The sequence below is a fragment of the Saccostrea echinata genome, unplaced genomic scaffold (assembly GCF_033153115.1).
Source record: "Saccostrea echinata isolate AGI-Se365-2 ecotype Australia unplaced genomic scaffold, CSIRO_AGI_Sech_v1 ptg000022l, whole genome shotgun sequence".
Taxonomy (NCBI): Eukaryota; Metazoa; Mollusca; class Bivalvia; order Ostreida; family Ostreidae; genus Saccostrea; species Saccostrea echinata.
Genome location: NW_026889771.1, coordinates 10585219 through 10608144, shown reverse-complemented (window position 1 = coordinate 10608144; position 22926 = coordinate 10585219). Strand labels below are relative to the sequence as shown.

The window sequence follows — 22926 nt, the reverse complement described above, 5'->3', positions numbered from 1 at the left end:
GCACTTCATGGCAATTTCCCAAAACATCATGCCCTTAACTCAAGCACTTTAGAATGTTTGAACGATTTAATGAGGAACCAACACATTTGATAGGAAATTACCACCAAGAACGCAGTGATAAATCATAATTTATTAGATTTTTATTGCACGATCGCTTTTTTATTCAAAATAGCTGTTCTAAGTCATTTGATTGAAACATTTAAAGATTCGACAACCCATCAAGTCATTTTATGAATATGTGCTTACTTAATCGATTGAATTGATTTAAAAGATATTTGTCTTGGTGGGTTCAGTTTAAAATTCAGCATTCTGGTTCCTATTTGTGACAAAAGGATATTTAAAGGAAAACTGTGTGTATTCAAAACTTATCTCGGGAGGAAATGTAAACAGTATATATCAATAAATAAGTAATAGAATTTTAAAACGCAAAATAAAAACAGAACAAAGGGAAAAGTTGTCCCTTATAGTGCATAGGGATTATTTAGGAATTGCCATGAGCGAAGTGAAATTGTACATTCAGTCAAAGGAAGACGCCGTAGATTTCAGCGATTCGGATTTTTCGGATGATGACGATCTAGGGTTAGATTTAGACTTGGAGGAACATGATATACCGTACATAACCTCCCCTGTGTTTCCGGCCATGCCGAAATTGAAGGACGGAAGTACTCCCTGGAAAGTGAATGCGAATGGAATTCAAATCTGTGATGTTGGTGTCGGCAATGATTTCGATTTTGCAGAGATGAAAGAAATTGGTGTGCAAATCAGTTGCAGAAACTCGCGAGAAAATTCTGCGGAACTGAGAGAAGCAGACGATCAGTTATGTTTGAATGTTCTTGAAGTGAACTCAGTGGAAAATAAATCATTTCAGGAAGGAGATGTCAGTAAAGAAACTAACGACGAACTAGATGAAGGGTGTTCTAAAGCGAAGACTACGGATAAGGACAATGATTTAATCCAACAGGTATATGTAGAGAATATAGATCCAAATAATTCTCTTGCTTCTCAAGGACTGCAGAAAAATTCGAACAGTTTTGGAATAAGTGATGATTCTGAGAATTCTTTATCAGAGACAGATTTAGAATATGACGAGGATTCGTCAGAAGATGAATTCTGGCCACAGCATGAAACAGACAGAAGCCGTTGGATTGGGGTGTCGCCTGCAAAGTTCAGATTACTTCGCAAATGGTTTTATGACTAACTCCCCGCGAAGTAAGGCATTGGAAGTTGTGATATCTCCCAAGTCTTTAATTCTTCAAAGAACTAAAACGAATTTTTACACATACAGTATCTTTTGAACTAAAAAAAAAAGCCATAAGATCATCGTAAATTCCTGTTACTAATTAGGAAGACTGTGAATATATATACCTGCAAAACAAAAAATATTTTACATGGCTGTATATCTTAAAATGTATGCAAATCTAGCTTTGTCTGAATTTATCATTTCATGTTCGAAAGTATTTTCATTTACACAGTTCGTTTCATCAAATATGAGTAAATAATTAGTGATCTTTCGTTCATGAGGACTTATAAAATCTAATAAGTAAAATCACTCAAGAATTAATTAAACTACTAGTATTTATAATCATAAAAAATAACTTACACCAATCATTAATATCACGAATCGTGTTTCAATGAAATGTTTTGTCAAAATTATTAAAGTTCCATCTACATGTAATGTTACATGTATATTAAAGTTCATCGACCCTCTTCAGTGTATAAGCGAGATAACTCTCACTGGCATAACGACTTCTAGTCTCGTATAAAATTGTCACGTGAAAATGCCATATATAATAACAATTTTGCCGTATATGGTATTGTCATGTTCTAAATTTTGAATTTAACGGATGTGAGAGTTTTAATACATGTACAAAATTTAGAACATGACAACTAATTCTGTACATGTATTTACTCACACGCGGTAAATTTAAAATTTAGAACATGACAGTTTGCTGAAATTCATCTTCGCTAGGCAAGGATTTCTCACAAACGATTTTGAGAAGAAAAGCGGATCAGAAACCCTTGGCTAGCCAAGATGGTTGAAATTGTGTTTAATATAATTACAAATGAATTTCTTTTAGAAAATCAGAAGCATTCAACAAAATTTTGAGTGAACTTACGGATGATGAACCTTAAAGTAGGTACATGTAATTGAAGTATGGGATTTTAGCAAAGGATGCGATATTGAAAATGTTAATATGATGTTTAAAAAAGATGATTAAAGAAAAATATCAGTAATTTAGCGTGTTTCTTTTGAGTCAGGTAGATTTTCTTGGCATAATTTTAAGGGAAAATATATGAAATATTGGTTATATTTTTCAACAACCAAAAAAAAAAAAAGAAAGAAAGAAAGAAATAAGATTATTGTATTCTTAAAACGAGTAATGAAGAAATGATACAGGAAAATAACGATTGGATTGTAAATACTAGTATTAGAACAGAAGTGGATAAATTAGGATTTTGGGGGAAAAAAAATTGGTGTATACAAATTACAAAGAAAAGGATAATGTGCTTTCAACCTTATCGAACATGTATATTCAAGAATTGAGAGCAGAAATAGACACTATGCCTTAAGCTGAATATATTAATCTATATACACAAGTAGAAAGTAGACCTTTCAGTTAAAGCTGAAAAGCAGCTTTCAGTGATTTTTCAGTGGCAATTCAGTTCCTGAATGGCAGCTATATTTCAGTGACCTTTCAGCCACAATTCAGGCACCTTTAAGGCTGGGGCAGGCTAAGATATAGTCATAATGTAAAGAAAAATATAATAAATGTACGAATAAGATCCAAAAACTACAAGAATCTCATATTTTCAGATGACTTGTGTCGGTTTTTCATCTTATTTAATTGCCAACAGAGCACAGGAAATAAAATTACCCCAAAAGTATAATACTTCTACTTACTATCGGGTAGACTTTAATTACGGAAACAAATGCCTGCATAGGCACAAGAGGAAAGCTTGCATATCTAAGTCCACAAAAATACATTCTTATTTTCATAGTTAAAGATATGAACCGACTTTCTTAAAATTACTCAACAGCTCAAGCCACTATATTCAAGTATTTCACATTTCTGTTATATTCATAAAAATCAATAACAATATTCGATTACTGTGAGGATAACAATTTATTAAATCCGATTAAATACCACAGCTAGATTATAAATAATACACAATATCTAACAGTAGAGTAAATATTAAGTTCTATCTTAGTGTAACAGACTGGACATTTTCTCTGACCCCTCTATCTACTGCACGTCATAGACCTAGAGAAGTGTTGTGTTGCTTTAACATACTCTCAGGAATGACATGCAGTTGGTAGAGAAACCAGGAAAATGGCTGCCACACCATATGAACAGTCCAAATACCATACAAGGAAACGGTGCTACAAGATATAAAATGGAGGCGTTGTCCATCTCCACCAGTCAAAGCTAAACTGGTACCCAGCCATCAATACATCCCCTTGTTAACACGTCTTAATTAATTGCCTCTTCCTCTCCCATTTAAATAGAAGTCAAAATGGTTGAGGTCTAGCAATTTAATAGATTATGAACATATTATAATGCTTTATTTATGTGTTTATATGATAATAATAAAATTTAATATAGCACTAATCATAAGTACAATGGGGATGTAGCTTGGTTGTTAATACCTAGGCTAGCCCAGCCAGTGAAGGACATGAAAACAGTCCCATTGCAAATTATCAAAATCTAAACTTCTCCAAGTGTCTCATCTTACCACTGCACTCCAATGTACAATCTTTTAGTATATAATAGATAAATTAAAAAAAAGTTTCACTACACAAAAGGTAAAAGAATGCACTGTTCCCTTTCAAACTAGTCCAAGTGCAAAGCATATTTTATATGCAGATTACATATACTATTCAAGCCATCACAGCACTATATAAGTCATTAAGCATTACAAACACAAAGGGGCAAAAATTGTTACAGTAAACAAAAATATTGCATTTTTTTTTTTACAAACATCACTTAAGTTTTAATGCTATTGATTAATAACTGACTGAACATCATGACATTTGTTCAAGAATGATTGTCCAACAAAGGGAAAACTTTTGCAGTTTTGTAAATAAAAGTTCTTTAGGTCTTATACATAATCTTAAATTGAAATGTTCATTGAATAAAAAATTATTTACAGCAAGGGGAGCAGGCCTACTTAAGACTTGACAAACACAATAAGCAATAAAATAGCTAAACCTTCTACTGGTGTCTAACTTTTGGTTACAATATATACAATTTAATTACCAACACATATGACTTGAAAATCAAAGCTCAGATGTCAATCAAAATTTACAGACATCCTCACTTTGTTCTACTTAAAAGAAAAAAAAGTAGCACTGTCTGCAATTATTTACATAAAAGTAGTTTGACAGCTTAATAATAGGAGAAAGGGGTCAGTGGAAGAAAACTTATAGGCTCATTTCATGTCCATTTTATTATCAATCTACAAAATTTTTCATTCCCCTAATTTTTCATAACTCTTGTAAACATATATGCTACCTTTAATTAAATTTGATAAAACTTGGTCCTTCAAAACATTTCTAATTTAAAGGAACAGGATGGTGGTGGAGGGGATTGTTGACTGTCAAACTTATAACGTTACAAACACTCAAATTAAAATAGCACAAAATTTACAGATATGTAAAGTTAAAATCAATTTTATGTAACAATCTAAGATTATAGGAAACTTTTCTATAAATATTCAATTTTTAAACTATACATTAGTAATAAAATAACAATTTATTTTTGCTAATTTTTACAAGTCCATATTTAATTTTTACACCAAATCAAGATATGTGTTGGAAGAAATTGCAAAGCACACAATATATATGTATATAATAATAAAGAGAATATGCACCACTTCAACATGAGAATGAATTTTTCATAAAAAAATAAATATTAACCATTTAAGGCAGTAACAGTCTTGGTTTCAATGTAAACTTTTCTAATCTACCAGCAAGCAGCATTGCTACTTAGTAAAATCAGTGTTCTTGAGACAAATATCAGCAACTCTAAAATCTAATCACTAAAAAATAAGTTCACAGAATTAGTGAACAGAACTTGATTTAAGAGAAATACTTGTATGTTCTTTGACTTTCTGCAGATGCATTGATGTTCAAGTTTCTCAAAATGCCCAGTGGGTCTGTATCTATTTCTGTGCCGGGAGTTGTAAATCCTAAAGGGGTGTGTGGTGTTTGGGGCTCCAGTAGACTGGGGTCAATATCGCCTTGAGCTGAGGGCAATCTTCGCCTTAGGACACCAGCATAGGTGGGTTTCTGATCTCCAGAGGGTGGACTGCCTGAGGGTGGGGATGAGGAAGCTGAGCCTCCCATCACTATCTCCTGCTGCTGTGGGATGTTCAGGTACAGTCGCCCCGATGTGTTTTTATGTGCAGCAAATGACTGGTGGGATAAATTGTTTGCCTCTTGATCATCAATGTCGTCAATCATTTTGACCAAATTTGTGATTTCTGTTGGAGTGGTAATATCTTCACTAAACTGGCGACTAAATCCAGTGGCAGATTGTAAATCCAGTTTTGATGGCTTTTTGTCATTCTTCTCCATTCCTCCTGCCCCATTCTGCAGTGTGGCACTGCTACTCCTGTTATTAGCCATCATATTCTGGTAGTGTGAATTTGTGGTCATTCTTTGACTGCTGTGGGATGTCATAGCTTCAAGTTCTTCTCTGATGTACCCTTGTCTTTGAGAAATTACCCTAGCAAGAGGACTCTGTGCTGAGGCTCTTCTCTCCTGCAAGTCCAGTTTTGGACTAACAGACTTCAGGTAATCATGCTCCAGACTAGCCCTTACCTCTTCACCTGCTTTTTCAGTTGCTGGTGAGTCTCTTCCACCCAGGGGTGTGCTTGACCTAGAGTTACTGCCGGAACTCCCTGGCTTGGGATAAAGATGTGCTGGTATGTGCTTCACATTAGGAAGTATCTGATAATGGCCACTTGCCACAGCTGCAGCAACAGAGTTGGGAGACAGAGCAGGAGACTGTGATCTTGGAGGTCTTTGAGGCCCTGGGGACAGAGAATGACTTCTCTGAGAATTGGGACTTCTCTCCCCAGGTGATGGAGTGTTCTCAGGGGAGACCTGAGAAGCTGCTCGAATGGCAGGACCTATGTAGGGACCTGCTGGGTATGGGTGTGGATACACTTGAGGTGGAATACCCTGTGCAACATAAGGATACCTTGAATGGGCTTGAGCTAACCTTGGGTCCTCAGGTAGGTAATAATATCCTGGATAAGGCTGGTATGGATAGTACATAGCTGGATAAGGTGCAGGTATTCGAGGAACATACACCATTGGCCTGCTCCTTGAGGAGTGACTTTTCTTGCTTGACCCATGACCTTGGGGGGACTCAGTATTTCTTGTTATATCTGGGCTGGCCACTCTTTCACCATCTGAACCAGAAGACTTAGCAGGGGATGAAGACTTTGGGGAAGAACCACTCACTGGTACCTGTCTAGGGTAGATAACTCTGGCTGGAACTCGACCTCTACCTCCCATTCCTCCTCCAACAAATGGGGACATATAGGGTCTGTACATAACTGGGGGATAGTAGCCTTGATACGGCACAGGTACATACATCTATAAAATTAAAACGTTAAATGTAGAATCTATAAAATTAAAACTTAAAATGTAAAATTTTGTTTCTTGTTTTATAAAAATATATTTGTTCCAACTTTTTCTTATTTTAAAAAAATTAAAACACAAATAATGCTATTCAAATAATCGTAATCTAGATTTGTCTAGTTAGATTAGAGGAGACTTTCTCCATTATTTAATACCCGTAAATCACAAAAGACACATAGGCCACAATGCTCATCTGTGTCACAATTCTCTTCCTTTCTATCAATGAAAACCTTAACTGTAGCTCTTAACTGTACTCCAAGTTTACCTCATGATTTCAATAATCTTAATTTATTAAAAGTATACTGATGCTTGATATCAAAGAGCTAAATCCACGAAGGGGCTAAATCGGCCTATTTTTTCAGGAAAATTAAACTGAGGGGAAGAAGAAAATTAACAAGAGAAATATTATCCTTAAGTATCAAACTTAAAAAGTGTATGCAGATTTTTTTATTTGATGACGTCATATTTGTACAGAAAACGTCTAAACATGTGCACTTTCATACTTTTTATCAAAATAAAGCATTTTTTCCGTCTTTAGTTCAATTTTTTGCTGTGGCCACACCCTTCGAACAAAATTAAATTTATACCATTAAAAAGAGAATTAAAATATGAATAAGTAGAGCATATTTTAATTTTGTTCGAGGGGTGTGGCCAAATCGAAATTTTTACTTTTAGTTCGATTCCAATCTCTAAGCACCGACTACCACAGTGGAAATTACGGGGCATACCTCACATAAATTAAAAAGCAAAAGATTTTGTATTGTTTTTGTAAATACAAAAAAGTTTAGAAATGCAAATGTTCTGTCTATAATATGTTATTTTGTGTGTTGTGGTGCAAAAAAGTACAAAAACCTCTTGTTAAACGAGACCGCATGCAGATGCAATAATGTCGACTTTTTGTACTTGTGTGTACTACCTGCCTCAGTCCTGACCCAAGACTTTTTCTTCACGTAGCTGATCTCTATTTAACTCATCAATATGCTGAAATATTTAAAATAATAATTCCTAGTCTATTTATTTGTATTTTGGTTTTTTGCAACTACCGACTCCTCGTCACCATGGTCACTATGTAATCAAAGGGAGATCACCCGAAAAACGTGTACATCAGTGGCGGAGTGGAAATAGCTATGATACAAGTTGATTACATCAGATGCAACTTCCAGGACGTACATATAATGATTGTTTCACCACTTTACAAAACATAAATCATGTTTGTCGAGAAGTTTGTATCAACCATATTCGCTATCTAAGGGACTCTCGGATCAGAGACGCTTGGCTAGCGAAGCTAAGATGAGCATCGAGAGGCATCACAAATGTCATAAACATGGTTAACGTTGGATTATAAGACCGCGGAACATTAACTGGCAAAATTGGAAATATGCAGCTTACGTCATTTCCATCTGTTACAGCCAAAACATTTAATGATAGACAATGAAATGGGCAGGTACAATTTGACACAGACGTCAGAGAAAACACTGGATTGAAATTCTAGTTTGAAATTCATTTTCAATCCACCTCAGCTACGCTAGAACGCACGGTGTTACTGATTGACCCAGAAGACAAATAATTTGAAATATATATACCCGGTAAATCAGAATTTTCTATCCCATGTTTTTAAAGAAATATAAAGGGACAAATATTTGATTTCTGTTTGGTATGTGTATGTGTGTGTGTGTGTGTGTTGGGGGGGGGGGGGTAGGAGTGGGCTGAACGATCTTGGAAATGAATAAGAAAGTTTTCTTCTAGTTTGGACAACCCCTCCCTGTTTTTGTTTGTCAAACATTTTTTTCAGAGAAGAAAAACCTAAAAAATAAAAGCTCTTGTCATCCTTGTCACCCCCCTTCTAAAATCAAATGGCCGTCCCCTGAAAAAATAATCTCTGTCTTCTATAACTCTGACGTGCCCTTAAAATTATAGGCTAAAAAACTCATATAAATATGAATTTCAAACAATATGTATTTGGGAATTGAATTTATTTGTCTTTTGGATCATACATTCACACTTAAGGTTTGAGAACAGCTCAGGTGGATTGAAATTGAATTTTAATTTTTTTTTTCAGTGAAGAAGTCACTTTTGTAATCCTACAAATAATAATATATTCTTTTATGTGAGGCATAATCATACATGTAAATAATCTGATTCCACCATTAATTAACCTCCATTGATTAATTTTTAACTATACGTATCTGGGAACTGAAATTATATGTCGTTTGGATCACACATTATAACTTTGCCAAAAACAGCTCAGGTGGATTGAAAATGAATTTTGAATTGCAATTTCAATCCAATGTTTTCGCAGACGTCCGTGTCAAATTGTACCCGCCCATTTCATTGTATATCATCAAGTGTTTGACTGCGACAGATGGATATGACGTAAGCTGCATATTTCCAATTTTGTCAGTTAATGTTCCATGGTCTTATTCCATACTAACATGAGATTACAGAACCTAGAAAATTCGAGTTGACATCAAATAAACAAAATAGATTGATTTTAAATCTAGACTACGATTTTACAGATCGTGTGTACTTGTAATTTTTGTGATAGGCCTTTATAAAACAAATACATTGTACTAACGAATAACTTACTATCAAGGTAGTGACAACTCTTTAAGCATCGCCTGCATTCTGTGACTTAGCCAGCATATGAAAAAAAATCAAAGGGAGGCTACTTGCTACCCCTTTTGATTTGAGTTACTCCTCTTAAATGTAGCAGGTCTAAAGGAGAGAGGGCAACCAAGCTTAGCAAGCATGGTAATGTAAATTCATAAAAGGGGGGGGGGGGGGCTATTACAAAAATAAGACAGTGGTAAGGTGAGGGGGGGATTCAGGATTCCCACCCTTACTCATTTTCAATCGCAGTTTTGAATTTTTTTTTTCAATCTGTATGATAAAAATGTATACATGTATGTCCCGAATGTATTATTGTAATTTTTTTTCTCTCCAATTTTCAGACAATACGAAATACCTGTGAACAATGCAATAATGTGCTACTCATTATAGACAATTAATGCTCTGGACGGTAGTTTTACTTCCTTTGAATTAAATAAGTAATCTACGGATTGTAATGATAGTCATTCACTACTGCCGGTAGCTGTTTCCGTGGTTTTTTTTTTTTTTTTTTTTTTTTTTTTTTGTTTGGTTTTTTTTTTGGTTTTGTTTTGTTTTGTTTTTTTTTTGTTTACAAAAAAGTCCCGATCAGAAAAAGTACGAGTTAAAAATCTCATACGCCATATGTATACAATATTATGATTATTTCATCATCTTCTATACTCACTATTGCCTATCTATTTGTGGTTGTGTTAGAAAGTGCACATGGAGACACGAAACGTTATTAGCAGCTCGACAGAATAATTTCTTAATATATATGAAAATTATGAGTAAATTAAAACTGGCTTTGAACTATATAAAAGTCTGAGTTGTTGAGATTATGTTTCAATTCATTACTTTATGATTTTATTAAAAGGGTTTACAATAGGTACTCCCCAATAGGGGAGTGTGTGAGATATGAAAGTGAATCATTTTCATTTCAGTGGATGTGAATTACAGTGCCAAAATTCATAAATAAAAATCAGTCCTTTCAAAAAAATTGTTTTATATATGCTGTAGCTGTAATTGACGCTAAGATATTTTTTTTCTACACTTCACATTTACTGTTTTGTCTGTTATCGCGATGTGCAGCATAGTCTGCAGAAATCATCGGCATGATCCAAGTTATTATCACATGGAAAGGTTATCCTCTTTGTCATTTGGAGATCTCGTATATAAGATTAATTTTTCACTTTGATGATATAACATATTGATCATTAATTAGTGAATTTTATTTTGATTAAGTAATTTAAATTGAATAAAGTGGTATACATGCCATTTCGTTTTTTTTTTAACTTCATGTTCCGTTTTGAAATTCAAATACTTCAGAAATCTTGTGTTTTCTTTGGCCTCTTACTTGTAAAAAAATTAAAATGCATTTTTTTTGCTGCCGATTTGATGCTTTGCATCAATCTTAACTTGTTCAAAGTCTGTAGTGGCTTCTTTCCTAAACATACTGCCTTGTGGAAAGCCCTAAAACGTCATTACTTTTCGTGTATTTCATGTACATGTATTTTAATACAAATTCATTTCAAATGTCCGGGAAATGCTTTAAATTACGAAAGTGCAGCGAAATCTTCAGAATGACAATATAATAGATGGTCACTTCAAACATAATTCATTTTTAATGCAACTTTTTTTTTAATTTTATGTATTCGTTATTAAAGAGCACTAAGTCTTGTGCATTCTTTTATAAAACCTCTTTTTTTGTTTGTACGCCATAGGACCATACTACAACACATTTAAGAACGATAAAATCCTTATCCATGGCTACAAGTATATATTTTACTACAAAATCCAGTTCAACTTAAATATGATAGATTAACACTTGCTGTAATTTTCAGCTTAATATGTCCCCTGTTTTCATTTAAATCGTATTACATATAACCACGATTTTACGAGACAAATGTTGTAAATAAATATTTCGTTAAAATACAAACAGCTTCAATTTAAATATAAACCCAAAAGTTTTCAAAACTTCTTGAAAAATTCATAATTAAATTTTCCTAAAATTTTAAAGATCATATTTTGGTGAATTTTATTCCATTAACGTACATGTGTTACTTTGTTATAAAAAATGTCAACGTCACAGCGTTAAAATATGTAACGTCAATGTAATGATGTGATAGTTTTGATAAGAAAAACAATACTAAGTTTAAACGTCTTTAAAAAGAAAACCAGAAAAGATATTGTTAAAAAATAAATTGTTTTACAACATACAAATCTTAGAGTATTATGTTTGAAAGTTTCATTCATTTTGATGACTGGGCCGATTTTGGCACTTCGTGGATTTAGCTCTTTAAAATTTACAATGTATAAGTCTTGGTGTTCTGATCCAAATAAATTAATATAAAACTCTGTATTGTTTCAAATACCTGGGGGACATTAATAGAATATATCTAATCCTAAGCCACATAAATATCCTTGAATATTTATTTGACTAATTATGAATGGACTATTTTTCAGAAGAAAATTCTAAAGACAGCACTTAATACTTTTGGCTATGTTTTTTCTTTAATCCCCTTCTTTGTTGCCACAACTTAGCCACATGGATCATAACTTAAATATTAAAAACTGTTGCCCTGGTGTTCAAGAGTTGAAGATTTTGATAGATTTTTCTTGAATATTCTCATGTGCAACTAATTCCTCCTATTCTGACCCTCCTTAGCCAGGGATCATGATTTGAAGATCTTCACTTCACGAGGATGTTTGCATACTAGAACATGAATAAATTTTGTCTTTTGTAGCAAAGTACATGTAGTTCTTGAGAGGACTATACAACTTCCTGATTATCTACCCTTGAACAGGTTCACCTTCCTTTATACGAAGAACACAATTCCCCAATACCCAACAGTGCTTTGTTATAATTTCAACTGATTCTGAAGAGGATTTAAATGTAGGCCTAAAACGCTTACAATAATTCACATAAGCATGATAAAAGACAGACAAAAGACTTTCCATCTGAATAGCCCACTTAACCTTCTGGCTCAGGTGAGCTTTAAACAAAGCAGTGATTTCTGAAATTCTCTGTCAGAGATTGGCACCATGAAAATTTTGCCCATTTATCCTCTTTCAAAAATTTGATAAAAGTGTTAGCAACAAGATACTGACAGAGTCATTCATCAATACCCTACCTGCTGGGGATATGGAGCTCCTGGGTACATCATTCTCTGACCCACAAAATACCCGGGATTTGCTGGATTGTGTCCTCCTGCTCCTCCAGTAGTCATGTGGTTCTGACTCGTCACATGGTACAAACGATTGGGGACAAACTCAGGAGCTAGTGGGTTGAGGACATATGTTTTCCTCAGCTCTGCACTGTTTAACTGAGCCTTCAGGACACTGAACTTCATTCCAAAAAAGCTCTTCTGTTCATTACATGTCTCTAAAAAGTACTCCCACACTTTTCTGAAAAATAAATTTGGTTTCACAATTAGAAAATTAGAAAATTCTAAATGAATTTACTTCTATGGAATAAGTTTTAAAAATACGCAAAAGGCATTTATGTATACTCATGAACATTGATACGAGCATTACCTTAATAATTAAAATGAAAATGCTTGCAAAACTTATTCGATCTATAAATACCACAACCTTTAACTACTTAACTACTCAAGAATCTGTTGACCAAAACAATAAACAATAAATTATGGCAAATCGTGGTTATTTACATCAACGTAAGTACACCAGTGTTCATATGTCACAGTTTTGAAATTCTGATACAAGTCCTTTCATCATCAAGGAACCAATTCACATTCAAAATAATTATTAAAAACATTCAAAGTTACCTGCATTTTCCTACAAGACAGAGAGACAGAGGGTCCCCTACAACAACAACAATAGACTGGGCTCGGGTCAGAGCTGTGTTTAGCAGTTTAACGTTGGACAGGAAGCCATAGTCGTACACGTCCTCTTGAGACGAGTCAGAGCTACAGGTGTGTCGAGTCCGAACAGTACTCAAGATTATAGCTCGAAACTGCTTCCCTGAGAATACAATGGCACACATTGTAAAAACTTTACCACTGAAGGATAGTAATGGTTCACTCAACTATTTATAAATATTTTCAATGTTTCAAGTGTTATCATGAATAAAGCACTATACAGAAAAAAAAAATCAGTTGATGCTTTATAATGTAAACAAACTACATGTACATGTATTATCTGCTACAACTTTTATTCACAATTTTTAGTTTGAAATCTATATCTTCACTGATTAATTTTTGTGACTGAGGAATTATTCTTCAGATATACATAAATAAATGGTATGTGGCAAGAAAAAATTGTGTGTAAAAAAGGTAGTAAAATTTGTGGACATTTCTCACACAAATTAAAAGTAATTACAGTATTTCAGCACCCTAATAAAATCAACTTCTGAAGTTCAAATACCTATTTGTCACATGGTGTTAAGAGTCTTTTACATGTATACTGACGGCGTCTCCATATGAGTGAAAAATTCTCGAGAGGGCCGTTAAACAACATACAAACAAACAAACATGTATACTGACACAATGAGTTTCACTTACCTTGTACATTAAACACTCTTTCTACACTGACATTCATCATTTTTCTTTTCCGCAGCTCACAACGAATTCGAAACACCTAGAAAAAAGAAGTCAATAACAAATCAAATTAGAGAAATTTTGATGTTTAAACAAAAGATCCTGGAAAAACTTGCTAATAAACATTTCAATTGATTTTTTTTCCCTTTTGAACACTAAATGTTGTTGACCCCTTGCATCCTCATTTAAAATGATTTATCCTAGGATGTACCTGATCAGAATATGGCGCTACTACTCCAATGTTGCCCTCAATCTCACCCCACTCTGGAGGCCAATTTTTCTGAAGATCATCCACTCTGTCCACAACTTCATGGACCTTACAAAGAAATTTTTGAAAATTATGATTTACCTGTATTCCATATATGCATGAACTTTATCTGTCAGAAATTTACATCAAACAGACGGTCAGAGTAACTAATAATATTTTTTTTATTAGAGAGAAATAATTTATAGGACCTTTAAGTGAGGTTTAATTACCTCAGCAATGTTATAAAATCCTGTACAGTTCTCATGTTGTAGGTCTTCCCCGCGGGTAGAGAAAAATGTCAGTGGGTAGTAGTTAGGATGTGCTGGCTGGTTCCCACTAGATATCAGTTTACCATCGTAGAACAGGTCAGAGGTAAAGTCAATGATAGCCTCGTGTGATCGGTAGTTCTCGCACAACATGATCTTACATGGGCAGTCATCTGGGTAGAGTTCGTAAAGTCTGTCAAGCATTGACTTCTGGAAGCCTTGCTGCTTAGCAAAGTCTGAGTACACTTCTGGATTCAACTACAAAACAAAGAGAAAACCTGATTTCAAAATTGAATTTGTTTTTGAGAAGTTAATTGTTGAACTTGACTCATGACTGCATGATAATCTGTCTTCAATCTTAATAATAAATTGTTTTAAGAGTCGATAAAGTTTTAATGCATCTGTTTCATTTAATGTGCTAATGAAGGGAAGTTACTCTACTTCAGAAATTGCATTGCTGACTTTTGCATATTGGAAACAATACTTAATAGACTCCAGTAATAAAGTGTCATAACATACCTGCATATGGTCCCCTGCCAGGATGATTTTAGTGGTCCTGCCAGCAAGAGATAGAGGAATCAGAGTCTCACTTTCCAGTGCTTGTGCTGCTTCATCCACAAATATATGACTAAAGTACCCTAAAACAAGCAAAAAACACCTAAAAATCTACAATTTTCACATCTACAAGTTATCAAAAACTATTATATCAATTTTAAAACAAATTCATTAACTATTCCCTATTACTTTCTTAACTTCAGTGTTTCCCCTTTAAAGGTGAAAAAAAATTAAAAATGAACAGAATATTTCAAAAAGACTATAGATACTGTGGCAATGACCACTGACCTTGAGGGAGGTCAAGGTCACATAAATATCGGGCAGTTTTTAGTGTGGTGATGATGATGCGATGTCTGTCCACCTCCTCTCTGGATGGCATCCTGAAGTTACCCTGGGAAGCAGACATTTCTAGGAGGCAGTACTGTAACACCACATCAGGAACAGTCTGCACCCATCGATGACGGTAGTAAATACGTAGGGGCACAGCATCCATGTGGCCCTCTTTTACAATGGGGTGAATAAAATCTTTGATGTATAAATCAGCAGCACTGTCAAAAATAAAAGATTATTTTAAAGGTACATGCATATAATACAGTACAATTCTATTGAAAGGAATTGTATGTCTGCAGAGCAACCCATGGTCACTACAATTCAGATGAGAGGGAATTGTTTTGTCAAAGTTAAATATCAGGAGAGGACTGACCACAAATTAACTTACAGCAAGCAAAAATTACCACATAAAATAATGAACCCATTCACTAAAATAACCTCCAAAAATTTATGGAGAATTCAAGAGACAAAGTGTTTGAGATTCAAGAGATGACAATTGGTTATATTTCCTTCATCCATGTCACCTGACTAGTGACCTTTTTGTACTGTACCTGTTGGAGTGAGTACAGATCAGAATCCTGTTGTCCTCCACTTCCAATGCATGCTTTGCTGCCTGAGCTAGAGTGTATGTCTTGCCTGTCCCCCAGGGTCCTACCAGCAGTAGCGGGGGTAGACATTTGTCTCCTGCTGCAGTAATGCCCCTAATGGCTGCCTTTTGTTTCTCATTCAGTCTTTCACTCACTGTTTCACTGAACTCCATGCTAAAATGATGCATTTGCATTAATGATGAACTCAGCAATGAACCTCTGGAGAAGTTTTAAATATTTGCATGATTGTATTTTTCCTTTAAAACCACCTTTTCTTGAGAAAATAATTACAAGATATACAGTTGAACTTCGATATCTCGAACACCGATATCTCGAATACTAAGGATACATTATCAAGTCCAAACCACTTTTTCTCTATGCATTTTACTCTCAATATCTCAAATCCTTGGATATCTCAGTTTTTCCACAGTCCCATCAAGTTAAGATAATGAAGTTTCACGGTACATTTCTTTTGGCTAGTAATTCCTATTGCTGATGCTGGAAGCTTGTTTTAGTTTTTCTAGTTCTAATGATTATTTTAGGAATGACTCTAATTCTTGGCCAAATTATTCGAGTATAACCTGGTTTGGGTCAGTTTACGCTTTATAATCTGCAAAGCGGACTGGAAATGAGAGGATTGTTTGGATACAGATGATTCAGCTGGTTGTCGGGGGGTGGGGGTGGGGGGGGGATGTCCCCATACCAAACCAGGTTATACAGAAATAATTTGTGTTCCTTTTTGGATATTAACCAATCAGAGGCTAGAATACAAACAAAATTAAATTATATATAAATACAATGTAAGTTATTCCTCAAAAGTTGCGAAATTCCATTTAGACACATGACTTACTCTTCAGGGTACCAGGGTGAAGTGGGAATTCTCTGGAGAGGGGGAAATACTAGATCTAATGTAGGAAGTTGATCAATGGCTGAGTGCATCTCACACATGGGCACTCTATTCAGCTGGAACTGTATCTAGAATCGTAAAAAATAGACAACTTCAAAATCCATCATGTCACAGAAACAAAGAACACATTTTAAGTATAGTATTAGAAAATTCTGAGAGTATTTTACAAACATGGTTGAATACTTCATTTCAATGTAAATATTTTCAAAAAACAAATTGTATCACACTTTTCATACAGAAACTGTCTCCAGAATATAAACAACAAAAACAATAACTTACCTCTGCATGGAACTCCTGGTCACAGGTTAAGTTTAGCTCTGAAACACACTTCTCTGGAAGCCGTAAAAATATAAAGTTCTTTCCCTTGTCTTCTAGGAGCACCTGATAAACCTAAAATCACGAGTTAGTGATAGCATTAAATATCAATTAATTGCTAAAATTACAGTTTCTTAAACAAAATTACATTCAAAATGCCAAAAAGATTTATAAACAGTTTGAACATTTACATGAGAATTCAAATATAAACTTAATTTTATATAAAACTAAATACAAAGTCCTGATTTCCTGTCCTCAAGTTTTTACCTTTTTATTCTGCTTCGAGTTCATCTTATCATCAGGGTTGTAGGGGGCCAGCCATGCTACATTAGAACTCATCAGAATCAGACGACCCCCAGCAGAGTCCTCAGACAACTCATCATCTAGTTTCATGCGAGCAAATAGTTCCCCTCCTTGGGCATACTTAGCCCCACTCAGGGCCCCTGGTACAAGCAGAAAGCGGTTCACAAGCTGCAATGAAGTCTTTATGTTGTATCTGAAAAAGGAATGCTTTACATATGACCTGATTCAAATCATCACAACTTGTACTTTGATATAAATTTATACTGAAAGGTATTGAGCTTTTTCTCCATCAAAAACAATCTTTCACAAGAAAATTTATCTACATGTATACTTCATAGGTCCTTTTACTAGACCTGGATGCAAGGGTTAAGCCCTGGAACTCCTACCTAGAGATATGATCCATCTGGGCCCATTCCTCAATATAAAGCATCTCATGCATCCAAATCCTGTAGGTTTCCTTAGAGGGTGGATGCATCAGATGCTCTGATAGACGGAACTTGTCTGCCTCAGGCAAACTGTACTTGGATAAAAGTTGCTTTTCTTCCTCAGTTTCAGGTACTGGCCTTGAAGAGAATAAATAAAATTTTAAAGCTACAGTGTAACTTCATTGAAGGTCATGTAACTTTCCTCTGATTATGTTTTTTTGACATAAAATTTTTTTTAACGTTAATAACACTTTAATTCATAATTTGTTTAGGCTTCCTCATTTATTTAACTAAAACATTTCTCATACAGGTATATATATATATATATATATATATATATATATATATATATATATATATATATATATATATATATATATATGTACATATACATGTACAAATAAAACCATAAATTCAGTATGAAAAATTCAAAAAAAAATTATATTGTGTGTGACCTTGACTTTTAATATGACCTTGAACAGAGCATTGCATCTCACTTCAATACTTCATACAAGAGAGTTCTGCTGACTTGTATAAATGTATTAATTTTCCAAGAAAGCAAGGCAAACAAGATAAAGTAAACCTTCTGTGTCTGTCAAGTAGATAACACAAACATGTACATGTATATCAACATGACATGAACTACATGACAACTTTATTTAAAGACTGAACTTACTTATTTTCAAAACGAACAAGATCTACACTCTCCACTTTCCAGCGCCCTTGTTCACTGAGTACCAGGTCCTTGCTGAGTTTTTCTATGTCTGTAATGGGTGCTGATTCTATCTGCATCTCTCTGCTGAGAACCGGCTCCAACCCAAAATCATAAACCAGGGTTTGTCGGAAAGTCCCATAAATGTCAGTCTTGAAAACAACCTGGACCATAAAGAAAGAAACAATGATGAAACAGGATGATGGATTTCCTAGTGAAAGTCATGTTAAATTATAAGGCTTTTTATGATATTCAAAATACCAGTATATAAGAATGTTCATGTATGGGTGCTGTTTTTATGTCTAAAATTTAGAGCTTATAATAAATGTGCATGTTCAATAAAATAAATGACCTTAATGTTTGCTTGTATGGATGATTCAAAATAATTGTTTCCAATAAAAATTAATGCATTACACTTTTAAGAATACATGGATTGTATCAAATGCCACAATAACTCATTTAAGGTTCATCGATACTCTGATATAAGAGAGATAACTCTTAATAACATGAATGTCTACTATTCCTTCAGTTTATAAATTTGTCAACAAAATGTCTATTTTGGCCAATTTTGTCCTGAAGCTATGCTATAATTGTTTGTATTTTACTTAACAAATATATTTCTTTTGGAAAATCATATGAGTTAAAGGAACATTTTATTTGAGTGAGCAGAGGATTTATGAACCTTAAAGCAAGTTCTGAGGACCTGTGATTTTACTTCCCTATACTTGTATCCATTATAAGTTATATCTGTATAACAAATTCCTTAATTTAAACATAGCAAATTCCCAGTAAAGATTTTTTTTCATTCAAGTATGACTATCAAATGTATAGGAAAGTACAAAATACAAAATTTACCTTGGAATTCAAAAATTTTCTTATGAATTGAGTTTCAAATATAAATACTTATAAAACTAATGTCAGTTCATTTTCAATTAAAAAATTTAGGTCTTTGAAAATTTGCTATAAAAGATGTAAATTTCATTATTTTTAACTTCTAGGGAACACAAAATCAGTTCGCTATAGCCATAAATTCACTACATCCAAGATCATTTTCTCCATAAAATTTACAAGGCATTGTTAAAAATTTCACCAGGGATTTAAAAAAACATCACTGTTTCTGTAAATTCGCTATATCATTGTTAGTACTTATAAACAAGTTTTACTGTATGTTGTAGAACCTTTGGATAATTGGAGAAATTTAAAAAAGTTTTATTTAAATCTGACCTTGACCCTGTAGACGTATTCTCCGGTGTGTCGTGTGGTGTAGTCTGGGTTGACCCATTCCTGGCAGTGGGTCTCTAGGTTCTGGTATTTCTGGGTCTTCTTTGGTCCCACGGATATACTAGCTATGTAGAAGTATGTGCGGTTTGTGTCGTCCAGTAAGGTTACTCGGTGCAGGCTTCTCTGTAATGACAGAAAATCAAAACACACTGAACATTATCAAACAAGCTTTTCAGACTATCTGGGGGTACAATTATTTAATTCCTTGTGACCAGGATTCCTTAGAAGCAAGGAAGTACTAGCTAGGTCTTTAATTTTATTTATAAGATAATTCTACATGTAAATGATCATTTCATAAACAATAAATCAAACAGGTCTCTTAAAATAAATTTTAATTTATAAATGTAATCATTTTATGTATTATATATCAATGATAAGGCATGTACATGTATAAATATCCAGTACTTGTCCACTATAATATTTAACTTAGCACTGCTGTGTACAGGTATCATACTTCTTAAAAAAATAAAACCTGCACTCGATGAATTTCACCTTTCTTCTTGCTTACCTTGCTGGTGATCGTGAATGTCCAAGCATTTGTGCATTTCTTTGTGGTCATATTTACTTTCAACTCTGAATTTACATGGACCTTAGCATATTCAACATTTTGTATCATCTGTCAAAAAGAATACAATCTAATAGAATACACATTTTAATGATTTATAATCTGAATGAGTAAATAAAGGAATAAATCTAATAGCTACCCAAATTATTCTGTATAACCTGGGTTGGGGCAGTGTATGCTTTATAAACTGTTCCAACCCAGGTTACATAAGTATGATGACTAGGGTAGCTATTAGAATTATTCCTTATAATCAAATTTTCTATCAATAAGTATAAAAAAAAATGAAGACAATTTCGCTTCAAAAATGCTTTCAGATTGTACAAATTTTACATATAACATCAAGTGAACTGATATGTTTTTATGTTAGTTATATAGGCAACACAGTTATACAATATAAACTAATTCAAATGACACTTTACAACCATAATTAAATTACTGACAAAAATCCAATGACAAAGTTGCATTAAATCTGAATATACAATTTTCTGTTGGAAATGCTTTCTTTAAATCCACTTCTCTATCCCAAAAGCTAATAAGTATACAGACATGTAAGTTTTAGTTTAAAGCAATCCAGAGTTTTTGTTCATCCCAGATAATTATTTAGGAATACATGATTTGTTTTTCAAAAAATTTGTTTGCATACTATACTAACCACAGACTTAGAATTTTCAGCATTGACCAGTTTTTCCATCAGCTGTTCTGCATATGTGTTACCATGGAGATGTTTGTCACGGGCACGCTTGATTTGCTGTGTCCGGAACTTGAAGCGTTCCTTCCATTCCTGAAGCTCTTCCTTAGAGTGTGCCTGAGTACATTTGTCCCCAAATGTGCACTTTCTGGTTTCTTCATAACTAGAAAAGTAAAATGTTAATTATTCTAAAGAATGTAAAAAAAAATTAACTATATTTTCAACGTTCTGATGTTGACTTCAATAATTGATAAATGCAAAATATTAATGATATTTTCTAAAATCATACCAATGATAATTAATATCTATCAATTGATTAAGTGCATTCCACAGTTCCATGTCCATTCCATATCATTTATATATGTCATCAAATTTATAAATAGGCAATCATGCTACTGTACATATCATAACTCATGTTTTCTGACATTTACACACTGCAGTTTTTCTAGATGTACCTATACTCACCCATTATATGAAATATTTTGTCTTTAAAAAGCAATGCACAAACAACAATAAATGAACAATGTTTGCCAGTTCAAAATGGTAAATTTGTCTATGACCTTGAACCTCTTTTTGACCATGACTTGACCTGTTGATCAATTACTGAAATCTGTTGAATAAAGTTTAAATTTATAGACAGTGTGTAATAAGCAGACAGGCAAACAGACTGACCAATCTTAACCTATCAAAATATGAAGTTAGAAAAAGTGGCATAAAACACTGAAAACTCTACGAAACTTACTTGAAAACATTAAATCAAATATTCAAAAACAGTTTAATTTGTAAACAAATTTAAGCCATCTCTTATAATTTGGAAAAATAAAATTTTATGGCATGTCAAAACTATTAAATATATTCATCAATAACACTGAGTTACTGATTAAGCCAATGAACAATGATAATTACTGAGGATTAGAAATGACCAATCTCTCCCCAGGACTGCCATTTCCTGTTACTCATATAAACACTGATGTTATTGTCAGCAAAGTAGTCCATCACAATTACAACTTGTGTACTTGTTTTACAAGATTCATACATTCTACACAATTACTGAAGTGTATATGAATGACAATATGAGTTAAGATTGGAAAATGGCATAAAAATTAACTTAAACAAAATTCCTTACAACCAGGTAGCTATAGCTTTCTCAAGTTAACTCAAGATTCAAAATCCAGTTTGAAATATTGTGTTTACAAAAACAAACTTGTGGTCCTTAAACTCTCTCTCTCTCTCATAAAAAATTAAACAAAAACTAATCAGTAAATTGTAACAAATTAGATATAAATTGCATTCTATATGAAAAAAATTAAAAATCAAACTGAGAAAAACTAAAGAAAATGAAAATAAATGAATATGAATCATCTCACCTAAGAACGGAGTCTGACAACAGCTAAAAACATGCAATAACGTGCTTAAAAATAGTGACACTGGTTTCTTTGTTAGTAGAACTTATAATAGGATATTTAGCTCACCGATTTGAGTCAGCGTCTAAAACACTATAAGCCAGCTAAAATCAAACATCTACCACTACACAACTACACTTTCCTGTTACACAATAACAGGGTAACCTTAATTTAATATTGAATGTCTAAAAAAAATTGGATTACTAATTTCACTATCGAAAAACTACGTTTCCTTCATCTCTCTTTTATTTAACCTAAAAAAGTTTTTAAATTTTAACTTTTCCAATGAAATTGCTCCAATTTCTAAATGCCCCGTAACTTTTCTTCAATCATAGTTACTACACAGTAGTTTGGATTAAATTACAAAATACTGATTTTTAAAATTTTACTCAAAGTAAACATGGCTATCATTGCCATGTTGAATTCCTTGTAAGATGTTGGTCACTTTCATGAATATAACTAACAATTTATCAGATATTCCCAACTATGCCTAAACGAAACAAAATAACAGGATGAGAACAAATGATAGAATCAGATCTAGATGA

General features: G+C 33.5%; 1 protein-coding gene across 2 annotated transcripts in view; it reads right to left on the bottom strand.

Annotated features, from left to right (window-relative positions):
• Positions 1–3106: 3106 nt before the first annotated feature.
• The window catches only part of LOC133190395 (probable helicase with zinc finger domain), a 33530-nt gene continuing 13710 nt past the window's right edge, over positions 3107–22926 (bottom strand). The window contains exons 8-25 of one of the 2 annotated variants that reach the window (XM_061326002.1): positions 22451–22474; positions 20943–21141; positions 20234–20341; positions 19669–19848; positions 18409–18608; positions 17694–17870; positions 17272–17500; positions 16969–17079; positions 16633–16757; positions 15747–15956; positions 15154–15413; positions 14830–14948; positions 14275–14568; positions 14009–14113; positions 13762–13837; positions 13027–13222; positions 12373–12646; positions 3107–6607 (exon numbers count right to left, since the gene is read on the bottom strand). In XM_061326002.1, the coding sequence (XP_061181986.1) occupies positions 5081–6607; positions 12373–12646; positions 13027–13222; positions 13762–13837; positions 14009–14113; positions 14275–14568; positions 14830–14948; positions 15154–15413; positions 15747–15956; positions 16633–16757; positions 16969–17079; positions 17272–17500; positions 17694–17870; positions 18409–18608; positions 19669–19848; positions 20234–20341; positions 20943–21141; positions 22451–22474 (4414 nt within the window). In that variant the 3' untranslated portion in view covers positions 3107–5080. The remainder of the gene's footprint in view (positions 6608–12372; positions 12647–13026; positions 13223–13761; positions 13838–14008; positions 14114–14274; positions 14569–14829; positions 14949–15153; positions 15414–15746; positions 15957–16632; positions 16758–16968; positions 17080–17271; positions 17501–17693; positions 17871–18408; positions 18609–19668; positions 19849–20233; positions 20342–20942; positions 21142–22450; positions 22475–22926) is intronic. The other variant, XM_061326003.1, reaches the window with a different exon arrangement.